At 49.7% G+C, this 23,137-nt stretch overlaps 1 protein-coding gene across 7 annotated transcripts in view; it reads right to left on the bottom strand.

Annotated features, from left to right (window-relative positions):
- The window catches only part of plekhg7 (pleckstrin homology domain containing, family G (with RhoGef domain) member 7), a 96,736-nt gene continuing 73,599 nt past the window's right edge, over nt 1-23,137 (bottom strand). For 6 of the 7 annotated variants that reach the window (XM_072562336.1, XM_072562335.1, XM_072562340.1 and 3 more), the window contains 5 exons: nt 22,807-22,900; nt 21,717-21,796; nt 6,537-6,690; nt 4,299-4,396; nt 1-268 (listed from right to left, as the gene is read on the bottom strand). In XM_072562336.1, the coding sequence (XP_072418437.1) occupies nt 158-268; nt 4,299-4,396; nt 6,537-6,690; nt 21,717-21,796; nt 22,807-22,900 (537 nt within the window). In that variant the 3' untranslated portion in view covers nt 1-157. The remainder of the gene's footprint in view (nt 269-4,298; nt 4,397-6,536; nt 6,691-21,716; nt 21,797-22,806; nt 22,901-23,137) is intronic. The other variant, XM_072562341.1, reaches the window with a different exon arrangement.

Below are 23,137 nucleotides of genomic sequence, written 5' to 3'. Positions count from 1 at the left end.
CAATGCTTTTTATTAGAAAGAAGAACCATTTTTAAGTCAAATAGAAGAGGTAGATTTCTTCAAAGTGCACTGACCCAAACTGGGGCACTGATTGAGTTTCCTGTTGACCTATTTCGACTGAAAACAGGACTTCGGTACGTTGCACACATTTGGGGAGTTAAATTTCAGACGATTCATTCACTGCGAACCTCCCCAGCAAGGGTTGTGGTGGGTCTAGAATGTTCCGGTAGCCAGTCACTGCTGTCTCGATGTGTAACAGCCACGTTCTCTGTAAGAGAAGTAATGCAATCAGTTTTACAGTATCCTTCACTGGCTCATCCGATGAAATCAGTACTTCATTGGAAAGCTAAATACATCATGTTTTGTACAACTGGTATGAGAAAACAGAGTGCCTTGGACTGAGACAGTACTGATTGTAATGAGGTCAAACAGTCACATGGCATGGAAAGAAACCCTTTGTTTCACCTCATCCATGCCAACTAGATATCCTAAATTAATCCTAAATTAAGCTCCCATTTGCCAGCATGTGTCCCATATCCCTCTAAACCCTTCCTATTCATGTACCCATCCAGATGCCTTTTAAATGTTGTAATTGTACCCAATTCCACCACCTCCTCAGACAGTTCATTCCATATACGTTGCCACTCTGCGTGAAAACGTGGCCCCTCAGGTCTCTTTTATATCTCTCCCCTCTTACCTTAAAACTATGCCCTCTAGGTTTGGACTCCCTTAACTTGGGAAAAAGAACTCCCTATCCATGTCCCTCATGATTTTATAAACCTCTGTAAGGTCACCCCTCAGCCCCTGACGCTCCAGACTTTGAGTTGACGATCGAGAGTAACTGAATGCTGTGAATGTTCAGGTTTATTCACTGTTCTGTAGAGGGAAGAGGAGAACCCCCACTAAATAGTCGCTGTGGTTGCTGCAACTTTTAAGAAACCATGAGGTGCCAGAACCACGCAGTTCTGTACCTTCACAGGGAGTCTCTTGGAATCCTCGTCATTAATCAGCACAGCTCACATCTGAAGGGTGATTGCTGACCATCTCCATACTCACAATCATTGCAGCTGCACAGAGCCACCATGCAGTTGGTGGGTGCTACACCCTGGCTTCGTACATTTAACATTTCAGCTAAGACCACTCCACCACCACCAGCCCCACCACAAACCCCATCCTATCCCCCTGCTCTGACCCAACCATGCCTAGGTCACAGTCAGGATTGGGGGTTGGGGGGAGTCTTGTTCCAGTCCTGAAAAAGGATTACACCCCAAACATTGACTTCTCAACCTCCTGATGTTGCATGGCTTGCTGCGGTCTTCCAGCCTCCTGCTTGTCTACCCAGGAAGGTACATGACCTCCTGGGAACGCCCGGGTGTCCAGCGTTGATGTGACTCAGACAGGAGGAGGGAGTTGGCCCTTTACCTGGGGAGTCAGAGTGACTGAGACAGGGGGAGAGAGCTGGTCCTTTACCTGGGGAGTGAGTGTGACTGAGACAGGGGGAGAGAGCTGGTCCTTTACCTGGGGAGTCAGAGTGACTGAGACAGGGGGAGAGAGCTGGTCCTTTACCTGGGGAGTGAGTGTGACTGAGACAGGGGGAGAGAGCTGGTTCTTTACCTGGGGAGTGAGTGTGACTGAGACAGGGGGAGAGAGCTGGTTCTTTACCTGGGGAGTCAGAGTGTGACTGAGACAGGGGGAGAGAGCTGGTCCTTTACCTGGGGAGTCAGAGTGACTGAGACAGGGGGAGAGAGCTGGTCCTTTACCTGGGGAGTGAGTGTGACTGAGACAGGGGGAGAGAGCTGGTTCTTTACCTGGGGAGTGAGTGTGACTGAGACAGGGGGAGAGAGCTGGTTCTTTACCTGGGGAGTCAGAGTGTGACTGAGACAGGGGGAGAGAGCTGGTCCTTTACCTGGGGAGTCAGAGTGACTGAGACAGGGGGAGAGAGCTGGTCCTTTACCTGGGGAGTGAGTGTGACTGAGACAGGGGGAGAGAGCTGGTTCTTTACCTGGGGAGTGAGTGTGACTGAGACAGGGGGAGAGAGCTGGTTCTTTACCTGGGGAGTCAGAGTGTGACTGAGACAGGGGGAGAGAGCTGGTCCTTTACCTGGGGAGTCAGAGTGACTGAGACAGGGGGAGAGAGCTGGTCCTTTACCTGGGGAGTGAGTGTGACTGAGACAGGGGGAGAGAGCTGGTTCTTTACCTGGGGAGTGAGTGTGACTGAGACAGGGGGAGAGAGCTGGTTCTTTACCTGGGGAGTCAGAGTGTGACTGAGACAGGGGGAGAGAGCTGGTCCTTTACCTGGGGAGTCAGAGTGACTGAGACAGGGGGAGAGAGCTGGTCCTTTACCTGGGGAGTGAGTGTGACTGAGACAGGGGGAGAGAGCTGGTTCTTTTCCTGGGGAGTGAGTGTGACTGAGACAGGGGGAGAGAGCTGGTTCTTTACCTGGGGAGTCAGAGTGTGACTGAGACAGGGGGAGAGAGCTGGTCCTTTACCTGGGGAGTCAGAGTGACTGAGACAGGGGGAGAGAGCTGGTCCTTTACCTGGGGAGTGAGTGTGACTGAGACAGGGGGAGAGAGCTGGTTCTTTACCTGGGGAGTGAGTGTGACTGAGACAGGGGGAGAGAGCTGGGCCTGTAGCTGGGGAGTCAGAGTGACTGAGACAGGGGGAGAGAGCTGGTCCTTTACCTGGGGAGTCAGAGTGTGACTGAGACAGGGGGAGAGAGCTGGTCCTTTACCTGGGGAGTCAGAGTGACTGAGACAGGGGGAGAGAGCTGGTTCTTTACCTGGGGAGTGAGTGTGACTGAGACAGGGGGAGAGAGCTGGTTCTTTACCTGGGGAGTCAGAGTGTGACTGAGACAGGGGGAGAGAGCTGGTCCTTTACCTGGGGAGTCAGAGTGACTGAGACAGGGGGAGAGAGCTGGTCCTTTACCTGGGGAGTGAGTGTGACTGAGACAGGGGGAGAGAGCTGGTTCTTTACCTGGGGAGTGAGTGTGACTGAGACAGGGGGAGAGAGCTGGTTCTTTACCTGGGGAGTCAGAGTGTGACTGAGACAGGGGGAGAGAGCTGGTCCTTTACCTGGGGAGTCAGAGTGACTGAGACAGGGGGAGAGAGCTGGTCCTTTACCTGGGGAGTGAGTGTGACTGAGACAGGGGGAGAGAGCTGGTTCTTTACCTGGGGAGTGAGTGTGACTGAGACAGGGGGAGAGAGCTGGGCCTGTAGCTGGGGAGTCAGAGTGACTGAGACAGGGGGAGAGAGCTGGTCCTTTACCTGGGGAGTCAGAGTGTGACTGAGACAGGGGGAGAGAGCTGGTCCTTTACCTGGGGAGTCAGAGTGACTGAGACAGGGGGAGAGAGCTGGTCCTTTACCTGGGGAGTGAGTGTGACTGAGACAGGGGGAGAGAGCTGGGCCTGTAGCTGGGGAGTCAGAGTCACTGAAACGGGGGAGGGAGCTGGTTCTTTACCTGGGGTGTCAGAGTGACTGAGACACAGGGAGAGAAAACTGGCCCTTTACCTGGGGAGCGAATGTGACTGCAGTGGGGGAGAGAGCTGGTCTTTTACCTGGGGAGTCAGTGTGACTGAGACAGGGGGAGAGAGCTGGTTCTTTACCTGGGGAGTCAGAGTGACTGAGACAGGGGGAGAGAGCTGGTCCTTTACCTGGGGAGTCAGTGTTAAGGGGTTACACCTCCTTCCAGACTGATTGCTGTGTGCACTCTGTGTCTGCCTTTTGGAGCAGTGGTGGATGATGTATTACTGTAGGGGGTGTTGACTTCGGTGACATTACTTCTCATGTTCCTCCTCCCAAGTTGCGCGGTGGAGCTGGCTGAGTGACTGAACTGCTGTGGTGAAGTGCTGATGGTCTGTACATGCCAGACCAGGTGTAGCGATGTGCATGAAGCCTGGCGTCGAAAGCACACTGTGCTACAGAGACTGTGAGCAACACCATAGTCTCTCCTGACTATGAGTCCCAGCCTTCTTGTGTTCCCAGGGTCACTGTGAAAACTCTGCCCACCTCAGGTACCCGAGTGAGTTTGGGTAAATAGCGTGCTGCATCTCAACGCTAGAGCGAGTGGTTTAGCAGCAATACCCAATAGCTCCAAAGAGGGGCCCCCCCTGCTTGCCTGCAAACATTCCAGGTAAAAGTGGACAAGGAAGGGGTCATTTCAATCCCAGTTTTGGGAGATTAAACCCTCAGCGCACATCCCTACAGCCTTTCCCCTTGAGGAGATCAGTGCCCTATCCCCCACCCCACCCCACCCCCTCCCAGGCAGAGAAAATCTTCAAGTCTTCATCACTCGTCGACTTACCTTAACAGGGTCTGAGGGAGCTTGCAGGGTGAAGATTCCGATGCATTGCTGATATCGGTTTTGATGTATCACTAGAAAAACATTATGTAATCCACAACCTGCGAGAGACAGGGTATTTAGTAAATGAAAAGAAATAAAAGGTGGTACAGTGGCTCAGTGGATAGCACTGCTGCCTCACAGCGCCAGGGACCTGGGTTCGATTCTACCCTCATGCGACTGTCTGTGTGGAGTTTGCACATTCTCCCTGTGTCTGTGTGGGTTTCCTCCGGGTGCTCCGGTTTCCTTCCACAATCCGAGATTGTGCAGGTTAGGTGGATTGGCCACGCTAAAATTGCCCCTCGTGTCCAGGGATGTGCAGACTAGATGGGTTGGCCCATGGGGAATGCAGGGATAGGGGGTAGGTCTGGGTGAGATCCTTTACAGAGGGTTGGTATGGACTTGATGGGCCAAAGGGCCTCCTTCCACACTGTAGGCATTCCATGACTCCCAAAGGAAGAAACAGCGATTGCGTCTTTCATGGGGTGTGGGACAGAGCAGGGTTTGTCTTAGTCAATTTGCTGACCTTGCGTGGCATTGCCCATGAAGTGTTCGGGATGGAGCCTGACTGGAGATGAGTTTGTCCAAGCAGCCTTTTGAAAATTCCCTGTTCTCAGCATGGAACAGAGAAATTGCTGGAGGGACTCAGCAAGATCTGGAGAGAGAATTAAGCTTTGAGTCCAGTGAACCCCTCTTCAGAACATTGAAATGTTAACTCTGCTTCTCTCCCAGACCGCACTACGTTTCTCCAGCATGTTCTGTTTCTCGGTTCAGATTTCCAACATCTTTGGATTATTTGAGGAAGTCCTCTGCGTCTGCATTTGACCTGGTTAGTTCACAAATGCCTTTGCCGGGTCAAACTCCCATAACTCTCTCTCTAAGGACACTGGGGGGCTTCCCTCACCCCAATGGATTACAGTGATTCAAAGAGAAAGCAGCTCACTACCTCTCAGGGGGCAACTAGGGATGGGCATTGGCCCAGCCAGTGACACCCACATCCCACGACTGAATTTTAAAAACCTGTCCAGGTTGGCAACTCATTCCAAGTCCCTGACTATTCCCTTCCATGACGTGGAGTATTCCAGTGTTGGACTGAGGTGGACAAAGTCAGATATCACACGAGACCAGGTTATAGTCCAAAACATTTATTTAACATCACAAGCTTTCGGAGCGTGACTAAGGGGCTATGCTCCGAAAGATTGTTATTTCAAATAAACCTGTTGGACTATAACCTGGTGTCGTGTGATTTCTGACTTTATTCCCTTCTGCGTTTGTCCATTTTGCAAGAGAAAGTATTGGCTTTGAGGCAACTTGCCGTTTTTGAAGGGAATGCTGTACTTTTTCTTTCTGAATGATATTTGGAGATGACACAACCAGGATTGTTAGTTTCTCTCTATGCATGCACGGAATGAGGGCAGCGCTGGCTAGGCCCAGTTTATTGCCCGTTCCTAATTGCCCAGAGGGTAGTTAAGAGTCAACCACATTGCCGTGGGTCCGGAGTCACGTGTAGGCCAGTCTGGGTAAGGATGGCAGTTTCCTTCCCTCAAGGGCATTAGCGAACCAGATGGGTATTTTCCAACAATCAACAATGGATTATGGTCATCGCCAGACTCTTAATTCCACATTTTGTTTCATTGAATTCAAATTCCACCATGTGCCATGGCATAATTCAAACCCAGATCCCCAGAACATTTTCTGCATCCCTGCGATAACACAGTCCAGCGATAATACCACCGGGGCCTAACAGAGGGGGAGGCGGTGGTGATATACAGTCAAAGCCTCATCCTGAAGGTTAAAACTGCAAATTATTTATTCTGGTTACTTCAACATTTGTCCCCTGGTTAATTCTTTAACTGAGTACTGTCCAATAGAAATCACTAATAGCAACACTAACTTGAAAGTTCATCTAAAACCAATCACACATATACACAGGATAACAGGTGAATGAACAAACATCTCTTGTGATTTAGTAACCATGGAAATAAATCACTCAGTGAACCTCCTCCCATCGCTTTAGCAAAAAGATTGAAAAAGGTCAAAATGAACCCAGGAACCAGAGTGGCACTGACGATTCATTTTGTAATTGACTAATCAGAAATTACAAAGAGCTGCTTGTGGTTTCCTGATGATTGTACCACATTATTCTACTACAATCACAGTGCCCACAAACAGCCCTTTGCCAGATCGAGGTGAGACACGTACCTGCTGAATTTAATGGATCAATGTTCTTCAACACCAACCTGTCCAGGGGAATCGGCTGGTCGAGTATGGAACATACAGTGCCATCTCTCCCCATTCCGAGAATGTCGGGATTGGGTGGTGGGATTCTCACCCCAGTGTCTAAGGCTCCAGGTTTCTGCAGGCAAACCAGGTTATAAATCTGGTCAGCTACAAACACAACGCAGAAACAGCTCCATTCTCTCCCCACTAACCCCCATGGTTTTAGTAACCTTACAACATTACACACACACACACACACACACACACACACACACACACACCACCCACTCACACACACCACCCACTCACACACACCACCCACTCACACACACCACCCACACACACACCACCCACTCACACACACCCACCACCCACACACACCACCCACACACACACACCACCCACACACACCACCCACACACACACACCACCCACTCACACACACACACCACCCACCCACTCACCCACACCACCCACTCACATACACCACTCACACACACACACACCACCCACTCACCCACACACCACCCACTCACACACACACACCACCCACTCACCCACACACCACCCACTCACACACACACACACCACCCACTCACACACACACACACCACCCACTCACACACACACACCACCCACACACACCACCCACACACACACACCACCCACTCACCCACACACCACCCACTCACACACACACCACCCACCCACTCACCCACACCACCCACTCACATACACCACTCACACACACACACCACCCACTCACATACACCACTCACACACACGCACCACCCACTCACACACACCACCCACTCACCCACACACCACCCACTCAAACACACCACCCACTCACCCACACACCACCCACTCACACACACCACTCACACACACACACCACCCACTCACCCACACACCACCCACTCACACACACCACCCACTCACCCACACACCACACACTCACACACACCACCCACTCACACACACCACTCACACACACACACCACCCACTCACACACACCACCCACTCACACACACCACCCACTCACACACACCACTCACACACACACACCACCCACTCACACACACCACCCACTCACACACACCACACACTCACACACACCACACACTCACACACACCACCCACTCAAACACACCACCCACTCACACACACCACCCACTCACACACACCACCTACTCACACACACCATCCACTCACACACACCACTCACACACACACACCACCCACTCACACACACCACCCACTCACACACACCACACACTCACACACACCACATACTCACACACACCACCCACTCAAACACACCACCCACTCACACACACCACACACTCACACACACCATCCACTCACACACACCACTCACACACACACACCACCCACTCACACACACCACCCACTCACACACACCACCCACTCACACACACCACACACTCACACACACCACCCACTCAAACACACCACTCACACACACACACCACACACTCACACACACCACCCACTCACACACACCATCCACTCACACACACCACTCACACACACACACCACCCACTCACACACACCATCCACTCACACACACCATCCACTCACACACACACACCACCCACACACACACACCACACACTCACACACACCATCCACTCACACACACACACCACACACTCACACACACCACTCACACACACACACCACCCACTCACACACACCACCCACTCACACACACCACCCACTCACACACACCATCCACTCACACACACCACTCACACACACACACCACCCACTCACACACACCATCCACTCACACACACCACTCACACACACACACCACCCACTCACACACACCACTCACACACACACACCACCCACTCACACACACCACCCACTCACACACACCACACACTCACACACACCATCCACTCACACACACCACACACTCACACACACCACTCACACACACCACCCACTCAAACACACCACCCACTCACCCACACACCACCCACTCACACACACCACTCACACACACCACCCACTCAAACACACCACCCACTCACCCACACACCACCCACCCACTCACCCACACCACCCACTCACACACACCACCCACTCACACACACCACCCACTCAAACACACCACACACTCAAACACACACTCACACACACACACCACTCACTCAAACACACACCTCCCACTCAACACACCACCCACTCACACACACCACCCACTCAAACACACCACACACTCAAACACACACCTCCCACTCACACACACCTCCCACTCACACACACCACCCACTCACACACACCACCCACTCAAACACACCACACACTCAAACACACACTCACACACACACACCACCCACTCACACACACCACCCACTCACACACACCACACACTCAAACACACACTCACACACACACACCACCCACTCAAACATACCACCCTCGAAGTGGGCAGCACGGTGGCACAGTGGTTAACACTGCTGCCTCACAACACCTGAGACCCGGGTTCAATTCCCACCTCAGGCGACTGACTGTGTGGAGTTTGCATGTTCTCCCTGTGTCTGCGTGGGTTTCCTCCGGGTGCCCCAGTTTCCTCCCACACTCCAAAGATGTGCAGGTCAGATGAATTGGCTATGCTAAATTGCCCATAGTGTTAGGTAAAGGGTAAATGTATGGGTGGGTTGCGCTTCAGCGGGTCAGTGTGGACTTGTTGGGCCGAAGGGCCTGTTTCCACGCTGTAATCTAATCTAAACCACACACACACACCCCTCTCTCTATAACACATTCAAACACACCACTCACTCGCACACACACACATACACACACACACACACCACTCTCCCTCACACACACACAAACCACCCACTCAAAGACACACACACACGCACCCCACCCACTCAAACACACACACACACACCACCCACTCAAACTCACACACACATACACCACCCACTCACACACACACACACACCACCCATTCTCTCTCTCACACACACACACACTCACACCACTCTCTCTCACACACACACTCATATCTCTTGTAAGTGGGCAGGCAGGAAGCTCAGTCTTTCTGTCAATGTCATTCTGAACTGGGGCAGAAAGAAACACTGAAAATAGGAGCAGCAGTAGGCCATTCGGCCCTTCGACTTCTCTGCCGTTCAATGTGATCATGGCTGATCATCCAAACCAGTCCCCTGTTCCTGCTTTCTCTTAGTAGGAACCTGTTAAAATCTATCATAAAATCATAAAATGCCTATAGTGTGGAAACAGAATATTCAGCCCATTAAGTTCTCACCAACTCTCTGAAGAGCATCCCACCCAGACCTATCCCCCACCCTGTCCCTGTAGCCCCACATTTCCCATGGCTAACCCACCTAGCCTGCAAATCCCTGGACACTATGGGCAACTTAGCATGGCCAATCTACCCTAACCTGCACATCCCTGGGCACTATGGGACAATTTAGCACGGCCAATCCACCCTAACCTGCACATCCCTGGACACTATGGGGCAATGTAGCACGGCCAATCCACCCTAACCTGCACATCCCTGGACACTATGGGCATTGTAGCATGGCCAATCCACCCTAACCTGCACATCCCTGGGCACTATGGGGCAATTTAGCATGGCCAATCCACCCTAACCTTCACATCCCTGGACACTATGGGGCAATTTCCCATGGCCAATCCACCCTAACCTGCACATCCCTGGGCACTATGGGGCAATGTAGCACGGCCAATCCACCCTAACCTACACCCTTTTATCGAACTCCTTCTTGTTTAATGTTTTGGCCTCACTGCTTTCTGTAGCAGAGAATTTCACCAGCTCCCCACTCTCTGGGTGAAGACATGTTTCCTCATTCCAGTCGCATCCTTAGTCTGAGACCCCCTGGTTCTGGACTCACGGTCACCAGGAACATCCGTCCTCAGCTTACTCTGTCTAGCTCTGTTAGAATTTTATTGGTTTCTATGAGATCCCCTCATTTGTCTAAACCCCAGGGAGTATATCCCTCACCGATCAAGTCTCTCTTTATACAGCAGTCCTGCCATCCCAGGGATCAATCTGTTACGGTAAATAGCATATAATAAAATCCCATCCTTCACAGGACACTGCAATCCCATGAAATCTCATCAATAAACCTCCCAATGGGAGTCACATGCTTAGCTTCCAGCCGTCCTGTCTGGAGTATTGTCCTTCAGAGTGCAGAGCTGAAATGCACTTTCTCCACCACTAGATGTTGCGAGACACCAGCTTCCACTTTCCACACTCCCAGCATTTTATAATCCGGGACGTACAGCACAGAAACAGACCCTTACGTCCAAACCATGGCCTGGCCAACCTGATATCCTCAATTAATCTAGTTCCATTTGGCCCATATCCATTTAAACCCTTCCTCCTCATTGTACCCACTCAGATGCCCTTTAAATGTTGTAGTTGTACCCATCTTCATCACCTCCTCTGTGTAGGAAAAGGTTGCCCCTTAGGTCCCTTTTAAATCTTTCCCTTCTCATGTTTGCAGGTTCATAGTTCCTTGGGTGTGGAGTCCCAGGTAGACAGCGTTTGGTGAAGGCGGCGTTCGGTACGCTTGCCTTTATTAGTTAGTGCATTGAGTATAGTCGGTTCTGCAATAAGGTGTGTTCCTTCAACACGAGTTGGCCTTAATGCATTTGAAGAATTTAGACCATCATTTGTAGGTTGTGAACGTTCCTCACCTGTATTAGCTAGAATTGGATTCGGGCCCTATTAGTTTTCATGGTGCAGCTATTGTGCGACTTTCATATAATGCGAAATTGCACATGAATGGAATATATCAGAACCGACTGTATAAGAATTGGGAGGTCATGTTGCAGCTGTACAGGACACTGATTAGCCCACTTTTGGAATATAGCATTCAATGCTGTTAAACTGAAAGGGTTCCGCAAAGATTTACAAGGATATTGTCAGGGTTGGAGGGTTTGAGCTGTAGGGAGAGGCTGAATAGGCTGGGGCTGTTTTCCCTGGAACATTGGAGGCTGAGGGGTAGCCTTATAGAAGTTTATAAAATTATGAGGGGCATGGAGAGGGTGAATAGTTTAGGTCTTTTCCCCAGGGTAAGGGAGTTCAAAAGGATAGGCTATATGTTCAAGGTGAGAGGGGTAAGATTTACAAGGGACCTAAGGAGCAATGTTTTCACACAGAGGGTGGTACGTGTATGGAACGAGCTGCCAGAGGAAGTGGTGGAGACTGATACAATTACAACATTTAAAAGGCATCTGGATGGGTATATGACTAGGAAGGGTTTAGAGGGATATGGGGCAAATGCTGGCAAATGGGAGTAGATTAATGTATCACATCTGGTCAGCATGGATGAATTGGATTGAAGGGTTTGTTTCCATTCTGTATTATGTCTCTATGACTCTATGCCCTCTAGTTCTGGACTCCCCTACTCTCTCAGTCTCTCCCTTCAAACCCTCCAACCCCGGCAACATCCTTCTACATCCTTTCAGGTTTCATGACATCTTTCCTATAGCAGAGACCAGAACTGAATGCAATACACCAAAAGTGGCCTAACCAATATCCTGTACAGTGGCAACATGACCTCCCAACTTCTATACTCAATACACTGACCAATAAAGGCAAGCATACCAAACGCCTTCTTCACCACCCTATCCACTGTGACTCCATTTTTAAGGAACCGTGCACCTGTACCTCTGCAATTCACGGACTCATAGAATCCCTACAGTGTGGAAACAGACCATTCGGCCCAACAATGCACAGACTGACCCTCCAAAACGTATCTCACCCAAACCCATTCCCTCTACATTTCCCCTGACTAATGCAATTAACCTATACATCCCTAAACACTATGGACAATTTAGCATGACCAATCTACCTGACCTGCACATCTTTGGACTGTGGGAGGAAACTGGAGCACCCGGAGGAAACCCACACGGACACATGGAGAATACGCAAACTCTACACGGACAGTCACCCAAAGCTGGAATCAAACCTGGGTCCCTGGCGCTGTGAGGCAGCAGTGCTAACCACTGAGCCACTGTGCCGGCCCAAGGTCTTTTTGCGCAGCAACACTCCCCAGGGCCTTACCATTAAATGTATAAGTGCTGCCCTGATTTGCCTTTCCAAAATACAGCCTTTCCTCACATTTATCTAAATTTAACACCATCTGACATTCCTCAGTCCAGCAGCCCATCTGATCAAGGTCCCATTGCACTCCAAGATAACCTTCTTCATTGTCCACTATACTGCCGACTTCGGTGTCAATTTTCTTTCTCTCTTGTTTGGACACCTTGCCCTAACCACTTTGGCTCCCATAGTGCTCTCTGTACATTGTTTCAAAATGGTGGGCAAGTCAGCATTTGTAGACAATGACCTCACAAAGATCTTTCATGTTGTTCAGTGAATCCACGAGAGACAAAGTGAGTGAGGAAGTTTGACTGAGTGGAATTATTCTGCCAGGGGCAGAGGCTAGAATCCTTCTCCTTAGAGCATGAAGGTCTGATGGAGCTTTTTAAAACCATGTTTTCCAAGTGGCCGAAGGGGTTAGTAACCTGATGTCAGAGAGTCAAGGTGATTGGCCAAAGAACCAGGAGTCACATGACAAACGTGACCCGTTTTGACTAGAATGCAGGTTCCTGAGTGACGGTCAAATGTGAATCACTCCGAGCAAACGGTGTGTGTGTCTGTATGTGTGAGTGCCTGTATGTGTGAGTGTCTGTGTGTCTGTGTGTGTCTGTGTGTGTGTCTGTGCGAGTGTGTGTCTGTGTGTGTGCCTGTGTGTGCGTGTGTCTGCATGCGCGTGTGTTTGTGCATGTGTCTGTGTGTCTCTGTATGTGTGTGTCTGTGGGTGCGTGCGTGTGTCTGTGCGTGCGTGTATCTGTGTGTGTGTCAGTGTGCCTGTATGTGTGTGTCTGTATGTGTGAGTGTCTGTGAGTGTGTGTCTCTGTGTCTGTGCGTGTGTGCGTCTGTGCGTGCGTGTGTCTGTGTGTGTGTCTGTGTCTCTGTATGTGTGAGTGTCTGTGTGTGAGTATCTGTGTGTGTGTCTCTGTGCGTGCGTGTCTGTGCGTGCATGTGTCTGTGTGTGTGTCTGTGTGAGTATCTGTGTGTGAGTGTCTGTGCGTGCGTGTCTGTGTGTCTGTATGTGTGTGTGCCTGTATGTGTGAGTGTCTGTGTGTGAGTGGCTCTGTGCGTGCGTGTCTGTGCATGCGTGTGTCTGTGTGTGTGTCTATGTGTCTGTGTGTGTGTCTATGTGTCTGTGTGTGTGTGAGTGAATCTGTGTGAGTGTCTTTGTGTGTGTGTGTGTGTGTGTGTGTCTGCGTGTGTGTGTGTGTCTGTGTGTGTGTGTCTGTGTGTGCGGGTCTGTTTGGGTCCGTGTCTGTGTGTCTGTGTGTTTGTATGTATGTGTGCATGTTGGTTTGTATGTGTGTGTGTCTGTGTGGGTGGGTGTCTGTGTGGGTGGGTGTGTCGGTGTGTGTGTTGGTGTGTGTGTGGGTGTGTGTCTTTGTGTGTGTGGGTCTGTCGGTGTGGGTCTGTGTGGGTCTGTGTCTGTGTGTGTGTGTGTGTGTGTGTGTGTGTGTGTGTGCCTGTGTGTGTTTGTATGTGTGTGTGTATGTTTGTATGTGTGTGTGTCTGTGTCTGTATGTGTGTGTGTCTGTGTGGGTATGTGTCTGTGTCTGAGTGTGTGTGTCAGAGTGTGTGTCTGCGTGAGTGCGTGTCTGTGTCTGTGTGTCTGAGTCTGTCTGTGTGTCTGTGTGTGTCTGTCTGTGTGTGTCTGTGTGTGTGTCTGTGTGTGTGTCTTTGTGTATGTCTGTGTCTGTCTGTGTCTGAGTGTGTGTCAAAGTGAGTGTCTGCGTGATTGTTTGCGTGTCTGTGTCTGTGTCTGTCTGTGTGTCTAACTGTGTCTCTGTGTGTGTGCGTGTCTCTGTGTGTGTCTGTGTGTGTGTCTTTGTGTGTGTGTCTGTCTCTGTGTGTCAGTCTGTGCCTGTCTGTATGCGTGCATGTCTGTGTGTGTGTCTGTCTGTGCCTGTGTGTCTATCTCTGTCTGTGTGTCTGTCTGTGTGTGTGTATGTGTGTGTGTCTGTGTCTGTCTGGCTGTGTGTGTGTCTGTGTGTGTGTGTCTGTCTGCCTGTGTGTATGTCTGTGTGTCTGTGTCTGTGTGTGTGTCAGTCTGTGTCTGTGCATGTCTGGGTGTGTGTGTGTGTGTGTCAGTCTATGTGTATCTGTCTGTGCATGTCTGGGTGTGTGTGCATGTGTCTGTCTGTGTCCGTCTGTCTGTGTGTGTCTGTCTGTGTGCGTGTGTGTCCGTGTGACTGTGTGCGTGTGTCTGTGTGTTGTGTCTGTGTGTGTGTCTGTGTGCGTGCCTGTGTCTGTCTTTGCGGGTCTGTGTCTGTGTGTGTGCGTATGTGTCTGTGTGCGTGTCTGTCTGTGTGTGTGTGTGTGTCGGTGTGTGTCTGTCTGTCCAGGTGTGTGTCTTTGTGTGTGTGTGTCTGAATCTGTGTGTGTGCGTCTGTGCGGGTCTGTGTCTGTCTGTGTCTGTGTGTGTGTGTCTGTGTGTGTGTGTGTGTCTCTGTGTGTGTGTGCACGTGTGTCTGTGTCTGTGTGTGTCTGTCTGTGTGTGTCTGTGTGTGTGTCTGTGTGTGTGTCTGTGTCTGTGTGTGTGTGTGTGTGTCTGTGTGTGTGTGTCTGTTTGTCTGTGTCTGTCTGTGTCTGCGTGTGTGTGTCTGTGCGGGTCTGTGTCTATCTGTGTCTGTGTGTGTGTGTCTGTGTGTGTGTGTGTGTCTCTGTGTGTGTGTGCACGTGTGTCTGTGTCTGTGTGTGTCTGTCTGTGTGTGTCTGTGTGTGTGTCTGTGTGTGTGTCTGTGTCTGTGTGTGTGTGTGTCTGTGTGTGTGTGTCTGTGTGTGTCTGTGTTTGTGTGTGTCTGTGTGTGTGTCTGTGTGTGTCTGTGTGTGTGTCTGTGTCTGTGTGTGTGTGTGTGTCGGTGTGTGTCTGTCTGTCCAGGTGTGTGTCTTTGTGTGTGTGTGTCTGAATCTGTGTGTGTGCGTCTGTGCGGATCTGTGTCTGTGTGTGTCTGTGTGTGTCTGTCTGTGCAGGTCTGTGTCTGTGTGTGTGTCTGTGTGTGTCTGTGTCTGTCTGTGTCTGTGTGTGTGTGTCTGTGTGTGTGTGTGTGTCTCTGTGTGTGTGTGCACGTGTGTCTGTGTCTGTGTGTGTCTGTCTGTGTGTGTCTGTGTGTGTGTCTGTGTGTGTGTCTGTGTCTGTGTGTGTGTGTGTGTCTGTGTGTGTGTGTCTGTGTGTGTCTGTGTTTGTGTGTGTCTGTGTGTGTGTCTGTGTGTGTCTGTGTGTGTGTCTGTGTCTGTGTGTGTGTGTGTGTCGGTGTGTGTCTGTCTGTCCAGGTGTGTGTCTTTGTGTGTGTGTGTCTGAATCTGTGTGTGTGCGTCTGTGCGGATCTGTGTCTGTGTGTGTCTGTGTGTGTCTGTCTGTGCAGGTCTGTGTCTGTGTGTGTGTCTGTGTGTGTCTGTGTCTGTCTGTGTCTGTGTGTGTGTGTCTGTGTGTGTGTGTGTGTCTCTGTGTGTGTGTGCACGTGTGTCTGTGTCTGTGTGTGTCTGTCTGTGTGTGTCTGTGTGTGTGTCTGTGTGTGTGTCTGTGTCTGTGTGTGTGTGTGTGTCTGTGTGTGTGTGTCTGTGTGTGTCTGTGTTTGTGTGTGTCTGTGTGTGTGTCTGTGTGTGTCTGTGTGTGTGTCTGTGTCTGTGTGTGTGTGTGTGTCGGTGTGTGTCTGTCTGTCCAGGTGTGTGTCTTTGTGTGTGTGTGTCTGAATCTGTGTGTGTGCGTCTGTGCGGATCTGTGTCTGTGTGTGTCTGTGTGTGTCTGTCTGTGCAGGTCTGTGTCTGTGTGTGTGTCTGTGTGTGTCTGTCTGTCTGTGCGGGTCTGTGCCTGTGTGTGTGTCTGTGTCTATGTGTGTGTGTGTCTATGTGTGTGTGTATGTGTGTGTCTGTCTGTGTGGGTCTGTGTCTGTGTGTGTGTCTCTGTCTGTGCGGGTCTGTGTCTGCTTGTGTGCCTCTGTGTGTGTGTGTGTCTGTGTGTGTCTGTGCGGGTCTGTGTCTGTCTGTGTCTGTGCGTGTGTCTGTGTGTGCGTGTCTGTGTGTGCGTGTCTGTGTCTGTGTGTGTCTGCGTGTGCGTGTGTGTGTGTGTCTGTGTGTGTCAGTCTGTGTGTGTGTCTGTGTGTGTGTGTCTGTGTGTGTGCATGTGTCTGTGTGTGTGTGTCTGTGTGCGTGTGTCTGTGTATGTGTGTCTGTGTCTGTGTGTGTGTATCTGTGTGTTGTGTCTGTGTGTGTCTGTGTGTGTGTGTCTGTGCGGGTCTGTGTCTCTGTGTGTGTGTCTGTGTGTGTGTGTCTGTGTGTGTGTGCGTGTCTGTGTGTGTGCCTGTGTGTGTGTGTCTGTGTCTGTCTGTGCGGGTCTGTGTCTATGTGTGTGTGTGTCTGTCTGTGTGGGTCTGTGTCTGTGTGTGTGTCTGTGTGTCTGTGTCTGTGTGTGTGTCTATGTGTGTGTGTATGTGTGTGTGTATGTGTGTGTCTGTCTGTGCGGGTCTGTGTCTGTGTGTGTCTGTTTGTCTGTGTCTGTCTGTGTCTGCGTGTGTGTGTCTGTGCGGGTCTGTGTCTGTCTGTGTCTGTGTGTGTGTGTCTGTGTGTGTGTGTGTCTCTGTGTGTGTGTGCACGTGTGTCTGTGTCTGTGTGTGTCTGTCTGTGTGTGTCTGTGTGTGTGTCTGTGTGTGTGTCTGTGTCTGTGTGTGTGTGTGTGTCTGTGTGTGTGTGTCTGTGTGTGTCTGTGTTTGTGTGTGTCTGTGTGTGTGTCTGTGTGTGTCTGTGTGTGTGTCTGTGTCTGTGTGTGTGCCTGTGTCTGTGTGTGTGTCTGTGTGTGTGCGTCTGTGTGTGTGTCTGTGTGTGTCTGTGTCTGTGTGTGTGTCTGTGTGTGTGTGTCTGTGTCTGTGTGTGTGTCTGTGTCTGTGTGTGTCTGTGTGTGTGCGTGTGTGTGTGTCTGTGTATGTCTGTGTCTGTGTGTATGCATGTGTGTGTGTGTGTCTGTGTGTGTCTGTCTGTATCTGTGTGTGTGTCTGTGTGAGTGTGTGTCTGTGTGTCTGTGTGTGTGTCTGTGTGTCTGTGTGTGTGTCTGAAGAAGACAAATTTGATCTCTTGTTCTAATTGTTTTCATGTTTAAGCTGAGACTCCGCCCTGTTCACCCCTTAACTGGGGAAAAACCGTTGGGATTCAGGGATGTGAATATTTTTCATATCAAATGTGCCGAGTTCCATTTTTCTCACTGTTTCCATTCAATCAAAAGACACAAAATGATTCATGCCACCAGCGCTGAGTAATTTGTTACAAATTCATGAGGAATTTGAGATCCGATGTGGGCCAAGAGTAATGTGTTTGGGAGGAACAGTGGATCTATATTTCTGTGATCTCTCCACAGCTGGGGGTTCACCAGCTGATTGCTGGGTCATTAGTAGAGATCAATCAAGATGATTCAGTCAATAGCTCCATTATTGAATTAATGTGAACAAGACTGACCTTCAATGTTTTACAACACAGCTTGAATATTTTCGAATCAACCCATCCAAAAATGTTATTACACACCTCTGGTGTGGTTTGCACCTGGCCTCCTGGCTCAGGAATAGGGACATTACCACAATAGCCCGAACATGACTCTCTCATGCTTTCGATGAGCAGTGATCCTCCACAGTTCCTCAGAGCTCAGTATGGATAATGTATTTGGATTTCCCTCATTACCTGTTGAATAACTTCGAGACAACTTACAACCTTGAGGCAGGTCTGTCACCTTTCCCCTATCTGCCCCACCCTCCTCTCTGACCTATCACCTTCTCCCCCACCTCCATCTACCTATCATACGCACAGCTACCTTCCCCCCAAGGCTGGGGCCTGCCCAGCCAAAAAGCCGCATTCCTGATGAAGGGCTCCTTGGATGCTGTCTGACCTGTTGTGCTTTTCCAGCACCACTCTCTCTACGCAAAAATGTTATAGAGTCATAGAAATGTACAACACTGAAACAGACCCTTTGGTCCAGCCTCTCACCTTAAGCCTATGTCCTCTATTTCTGGACACCCCCACCTCAGGGAAAAGACTTTGTCTATTTATCCTATCCATGTCCCTCATAATTTTATAAACCTCTATAAGGTCACCCCTCAGCCTCTGACGCTCCAGGGAAAACAGCCCCAGCCTATTCAGCCTCTCCCTGTAGCTCAAATCCTCCAACCCTGGCAACATCCTTGTAAATCTTTTCTGAACCCTTTCAAGTCCCACAACATCTTTCCGACAGGAAGGAGACCAGAATTGCACACAATATTCCAACAGTGGCCTAACCAATGTCCTGTACAGCTGCAACATGACCTCCCAACTCCTGTACTCAATACTCTGACCAATAAAGGAAAGCACACCAAGCACCTTCTTCACTATCCTATCTACCTATGACTCCATTTTCAAGGAGCTATGAACCTGCACTTCAAGGTCTCTATGTTCAGCAACACTCCCCACGACCTTACCGTTAAGTCTATAATTAAGTGCCCTGATTTGCCTTGCTAAAATGCAGCACCTCACATTGATCTGAATTGAGCTCCATCTGCTCCATCAGGGCAGGTCTTGCCTCACAAGGCTTATTGAGTGCTTTGAGGATATGACGAGACAAGTTGACGAAGGCCGAACAGTGGATGTGATGTATATGGATTTCAGTAAGGCATTTGATAAGGTTCCCCACGATAGGCTCATTCAGAAAGTTAGGAGGTATGGGATACAGGGAAATTTGGCTATTTGGATACAGAATTGGCTGGCCCACAGAAGACAGCGAGTGGTTGTAGGTGGAAAGTATTCCGCCTGGAGGTCAGTGAGCAGTGGTATTCCGCAGGGATCTGTTCTTGGGCTTCTGCTCTTTGTAGTTTTTGTAAATGACTTGGACGAGGAAGTGGAGGGGTGGGTTAGTAAGTTTGCTGATGACACAAAGGTCAGTGGTGTTGTAGATAGTGTTAAGGGCTATTGCAGGTTACAACAGGACATTGACAGGATGCAGAGCTGGGCTGAGAAGTGGCAGATGGAGTTCAACCTGGATAAATGTGAAGTGATTGATTTTGGAAGATCGAACTTGCATGTTGAATACAGGGTTAAATTCAGGATTCTAGGCAGTGTGGAGGAACTTCAGGATCTTGGCGTTCATGTATATAGATCCCTCAAAGTTGCCACCCAAGTTGATAGGGTTGTTAAGAAGGCGTATGGTGTTTTGGTTTTCACTAACAGGGGGATTGAGTTTAAGAGCCGTAATGTTTTGCTGCAGCTCTATAAAACTCTGGTTAGACCACAATCGGAATATTGTGTCCAGTTCTGGTCACCTCACTATAGGAAGGATGTAGATGCTTCAGAGAGGGTGCAGAGGAGATTTACCAGGATGCTGCCTGGATTGGAGGGCTTGTCTTATGAGGAGAGGTTGAGTGACCTCCGGCTTTTCACCCTGACGAGAAGGAAGAGAGGTGACTTGATAGATGTGTACAAGGTAACGAGAGGAATAGATAGAGGAGATAGCCAGTGACTTTTCCCCAGGGCAGAAATGGCTGTCACAAGGGATCATAATTTTAAGGTGATTGGAGGAAGATGTAGGGGAGATGTCAGAGGTAGGTTCTTTACACAGAGAGTGGTGGGTGTGTGGAATGCACTGCCAGCGATGGTAGTAGAGTCCGAGACATTAGGGACATTTAAGCGATTGCTGGACAAGCATTTGGTTGGCAGTAAATTGAGGGGTGTGTAGGTTAGGCTGATCTTAGACTAAGATAAATGCTTGGCACAACGTCGTGGGCCGAAGGGCCTGTACTGTGCTGTACTGTTCTATTTATTATGTTCGATGCCACTCTTCAGCTCATTGGCCCATCTGATCAAGATCCTGTTGTGATCTGAGGTAACCTTCTTCACTGTCCACTACACCTCCAATTGTGCAAACTTACTAACTGTACCTCTTTACGCTCACATCCAAACCATTAAATAACAAAAAGCAGTGGCCCTGACGATACTTTGATGTGGGTGATTCGCTATGATCTCAGTGAATGGCAGAGCATGTTAAAGTGCACAGCCTATCACTCCTTACAATCATTCGATAGCAGGCTGCATGTCGATAAGGCACCTCCTGGGGATGGTTAGCAATGCACGTCTGGCCACAGACCCCAGGTCAAATGGGCAAAGGCACAGAATTTCAAGATGGAGGGAACATTGACAGAGTTTGGTCGAAGATTTGTAGCTCAGGTGCTCGTTGTTGTGGTTCTGTTCACCGAGCTGGGAATTTGTGTTGCAAATGTTTCGTCCCCTGTCTAGGTGACACCCTCAGTGCTTGGGAGCCTCCTGTGAAGCGCTTCTGTGATGTTTCCTCCGGCATTTATAGTGGCCTGTCACCGAGACAGGGGACGAAACGTTTGCAAGACAAATTCCCAGCTCGGCGAACAGAACCACAAGAACATTGACAGATTTAATTAAGAAATTTGAGAATGGATAATCGCAGGCCCGGGAGAAATGTGTTCGAGATGTGAAAGAGAGCGAGAAGAGAAGGAACAGTTCGAACCATTATTTTCCAACCGCCTCTGACTACAGGAATACCGCCCAAAGGCAGTGGGATAGTCTAGTTAGAAAGGAGGAGAGGACTACAGAGTAATGACAGGCAGTCAGCATAATCTCAGGAATGGGAAAAACATCAGGGGACTCAGGGACAAGATAAATTGTCATTAATATGAATCGAATGAATCGAAAACCAGCATGGATTCAGGGAAAGCCATGACTGACATGCTGGTGTATATTAAGAGGATCTCCGAGGGTGCACGGTCGAACTGGATTTTAGGATTTGATAAAATTCTTCATGGCGGACAGATCACAGACTAAAAGCCCAAGGAATTCATGGCAAGGTGGCAAGTTATATCCAAATGTAGCTCAGAGGCAGCAAGCACAAGGTTCGATGGTGCCCGGAAGACAGTTCCCAGTGGGTCCCCTTTGAAGACCCCCACCCCCCCGCCCATGTTACCCATGAAACACCTGACTCCACTTTGCAATACCCCTCTCCCTCCCCACAACCCTCCCTCCCTGAAGTGTCCTGTCAGAAATGAAATCATTTGTTACCTTCTTGGCGTTTTTAACTTTTGTGATTAAAAGCAAGTCATCAAACAGGAACAGGTGGACATCCAGGAGTTTTGTCGCCCCTGTAGGGAGAGTGGAATTAGAGACGGCTGGGTTTGAAGAACAGAAGCAAAAAAGCCTAAAGATGCTGAAAGTCTGAAATAAGAACCAAAATGAGTCGGAAAATCTCAGCATCTACCTGACCGAAGGCAGGGTGTACCTGCCACAGAGCGAGTGCAGTAAAAGCTCATCAGACTGATTCCTGGATTATCCTGTGTGAGGACAGATTGGTTTCACTGGAGTTTCGAAGGCAGAGAGGGGAACTTGATTGAACTGTGTTAAATTCTGACACATTGGATGCAGGGAGAATGTTTCTCCTGTCCAGGGATCCAGACAAGGGCTCAGGATCTCAGGAAACGTAGAAACATAAAAAATAGGTGCAGGAGTAGGCCATTCAGCCCTTCGAGCCTGCACCACCATTCAATATGATCATGGCTGATCATGCGATTTGAGTATCCCACTCCTACTCTCTCCCCATTCCCCTTGATCCCTTTAGCTGCAAGGGCCATGCCCAGCTCCCTCTCGAGTATATCTAACAAACTGGCCCCAACAGCTTCCTGTGGGAGAGAATTCCCCAAGTTCACAACTCTACCAGGTAGACCATTTCGGACTGACATGAGGAGAAATTTCTTCTCTCAGAAGGTGGTGGCCCTGGGGAATTCTCTTCCATCGAAAGCTGGGGAGACCAAGTTACTGATTAGTTTTAAGAAACAATTTGAATTCTACAGGTGACAAGGAAATGGGGAAAGGGCGGGAGTATGGCTTTGAGATAAAAGATCAGCCATGATAGTATTGGTGTGAGGTGGAGAGGCCTCACTGAGCAGATTGACCGAGGCTGCTCCTATTTCCTATACTTGTACAGGAGGAAGGGAGTTGACATTTCAAATCAAAGTTTTAAGAGGTCTTCAACCTGGAACGTTTCTCCCGGCACAGGCGCTGAGGTTTCTCGAGCTATTTATTTTGGTCTCATTGTGGTTTCAGGTATTTGATGTGAACACCACCTTCCCCCTGGTCAGAAGGAAGACACACTCACCGGCGAGACTCAGTCGTCCTTCATGCAATAGTTGTCTGTTCACCGGTGACAGGAGACCATCCGCCATGTTGTCTTTGACCAGGTATCGAAGACTCTGGTGAAGATTGGAAGATGTAGGGATAACCATGATTTAGACCTTCATTAAAGTGGCAAGGTGTTACTTGAGTGCACTGCAATTATAACTGTATCCATAGGCGCTGGCTCTCACTCTTGGTATGCCCAGCTAATTAACCCTGGTGCCACAGGACTATGAAACCCAGACAGGACAATGTCCTCACCAGTTTGGATGGGCTAATGTTTGAGTGGAGAAAGTGAGGACTGCAGATGCTGG

The sequence above is a fragment of the Chiloscyllium punctatum genome, chromosome 44 (assembly GCF_047496795.1).
Source record: "Chiloscyllium punctatum isolate Juve2018m chromosome 44, sChiPun1.3, whole genome shotgun sequence".
In the NCBI taxonomy this organism is placed as follows: Eukaryota; Metazoa; Chordata; class Chondrichthyes; order Orectolobiformes; family Hemiscylliidae; genus Chiloscyllium; species Chiloscyllium punctatum.
The sequence above is the reverse complement of the archived record's forward strand: the minus strand, read 5'-3'. Positions and strand labels throughout refer to the sequence as shown.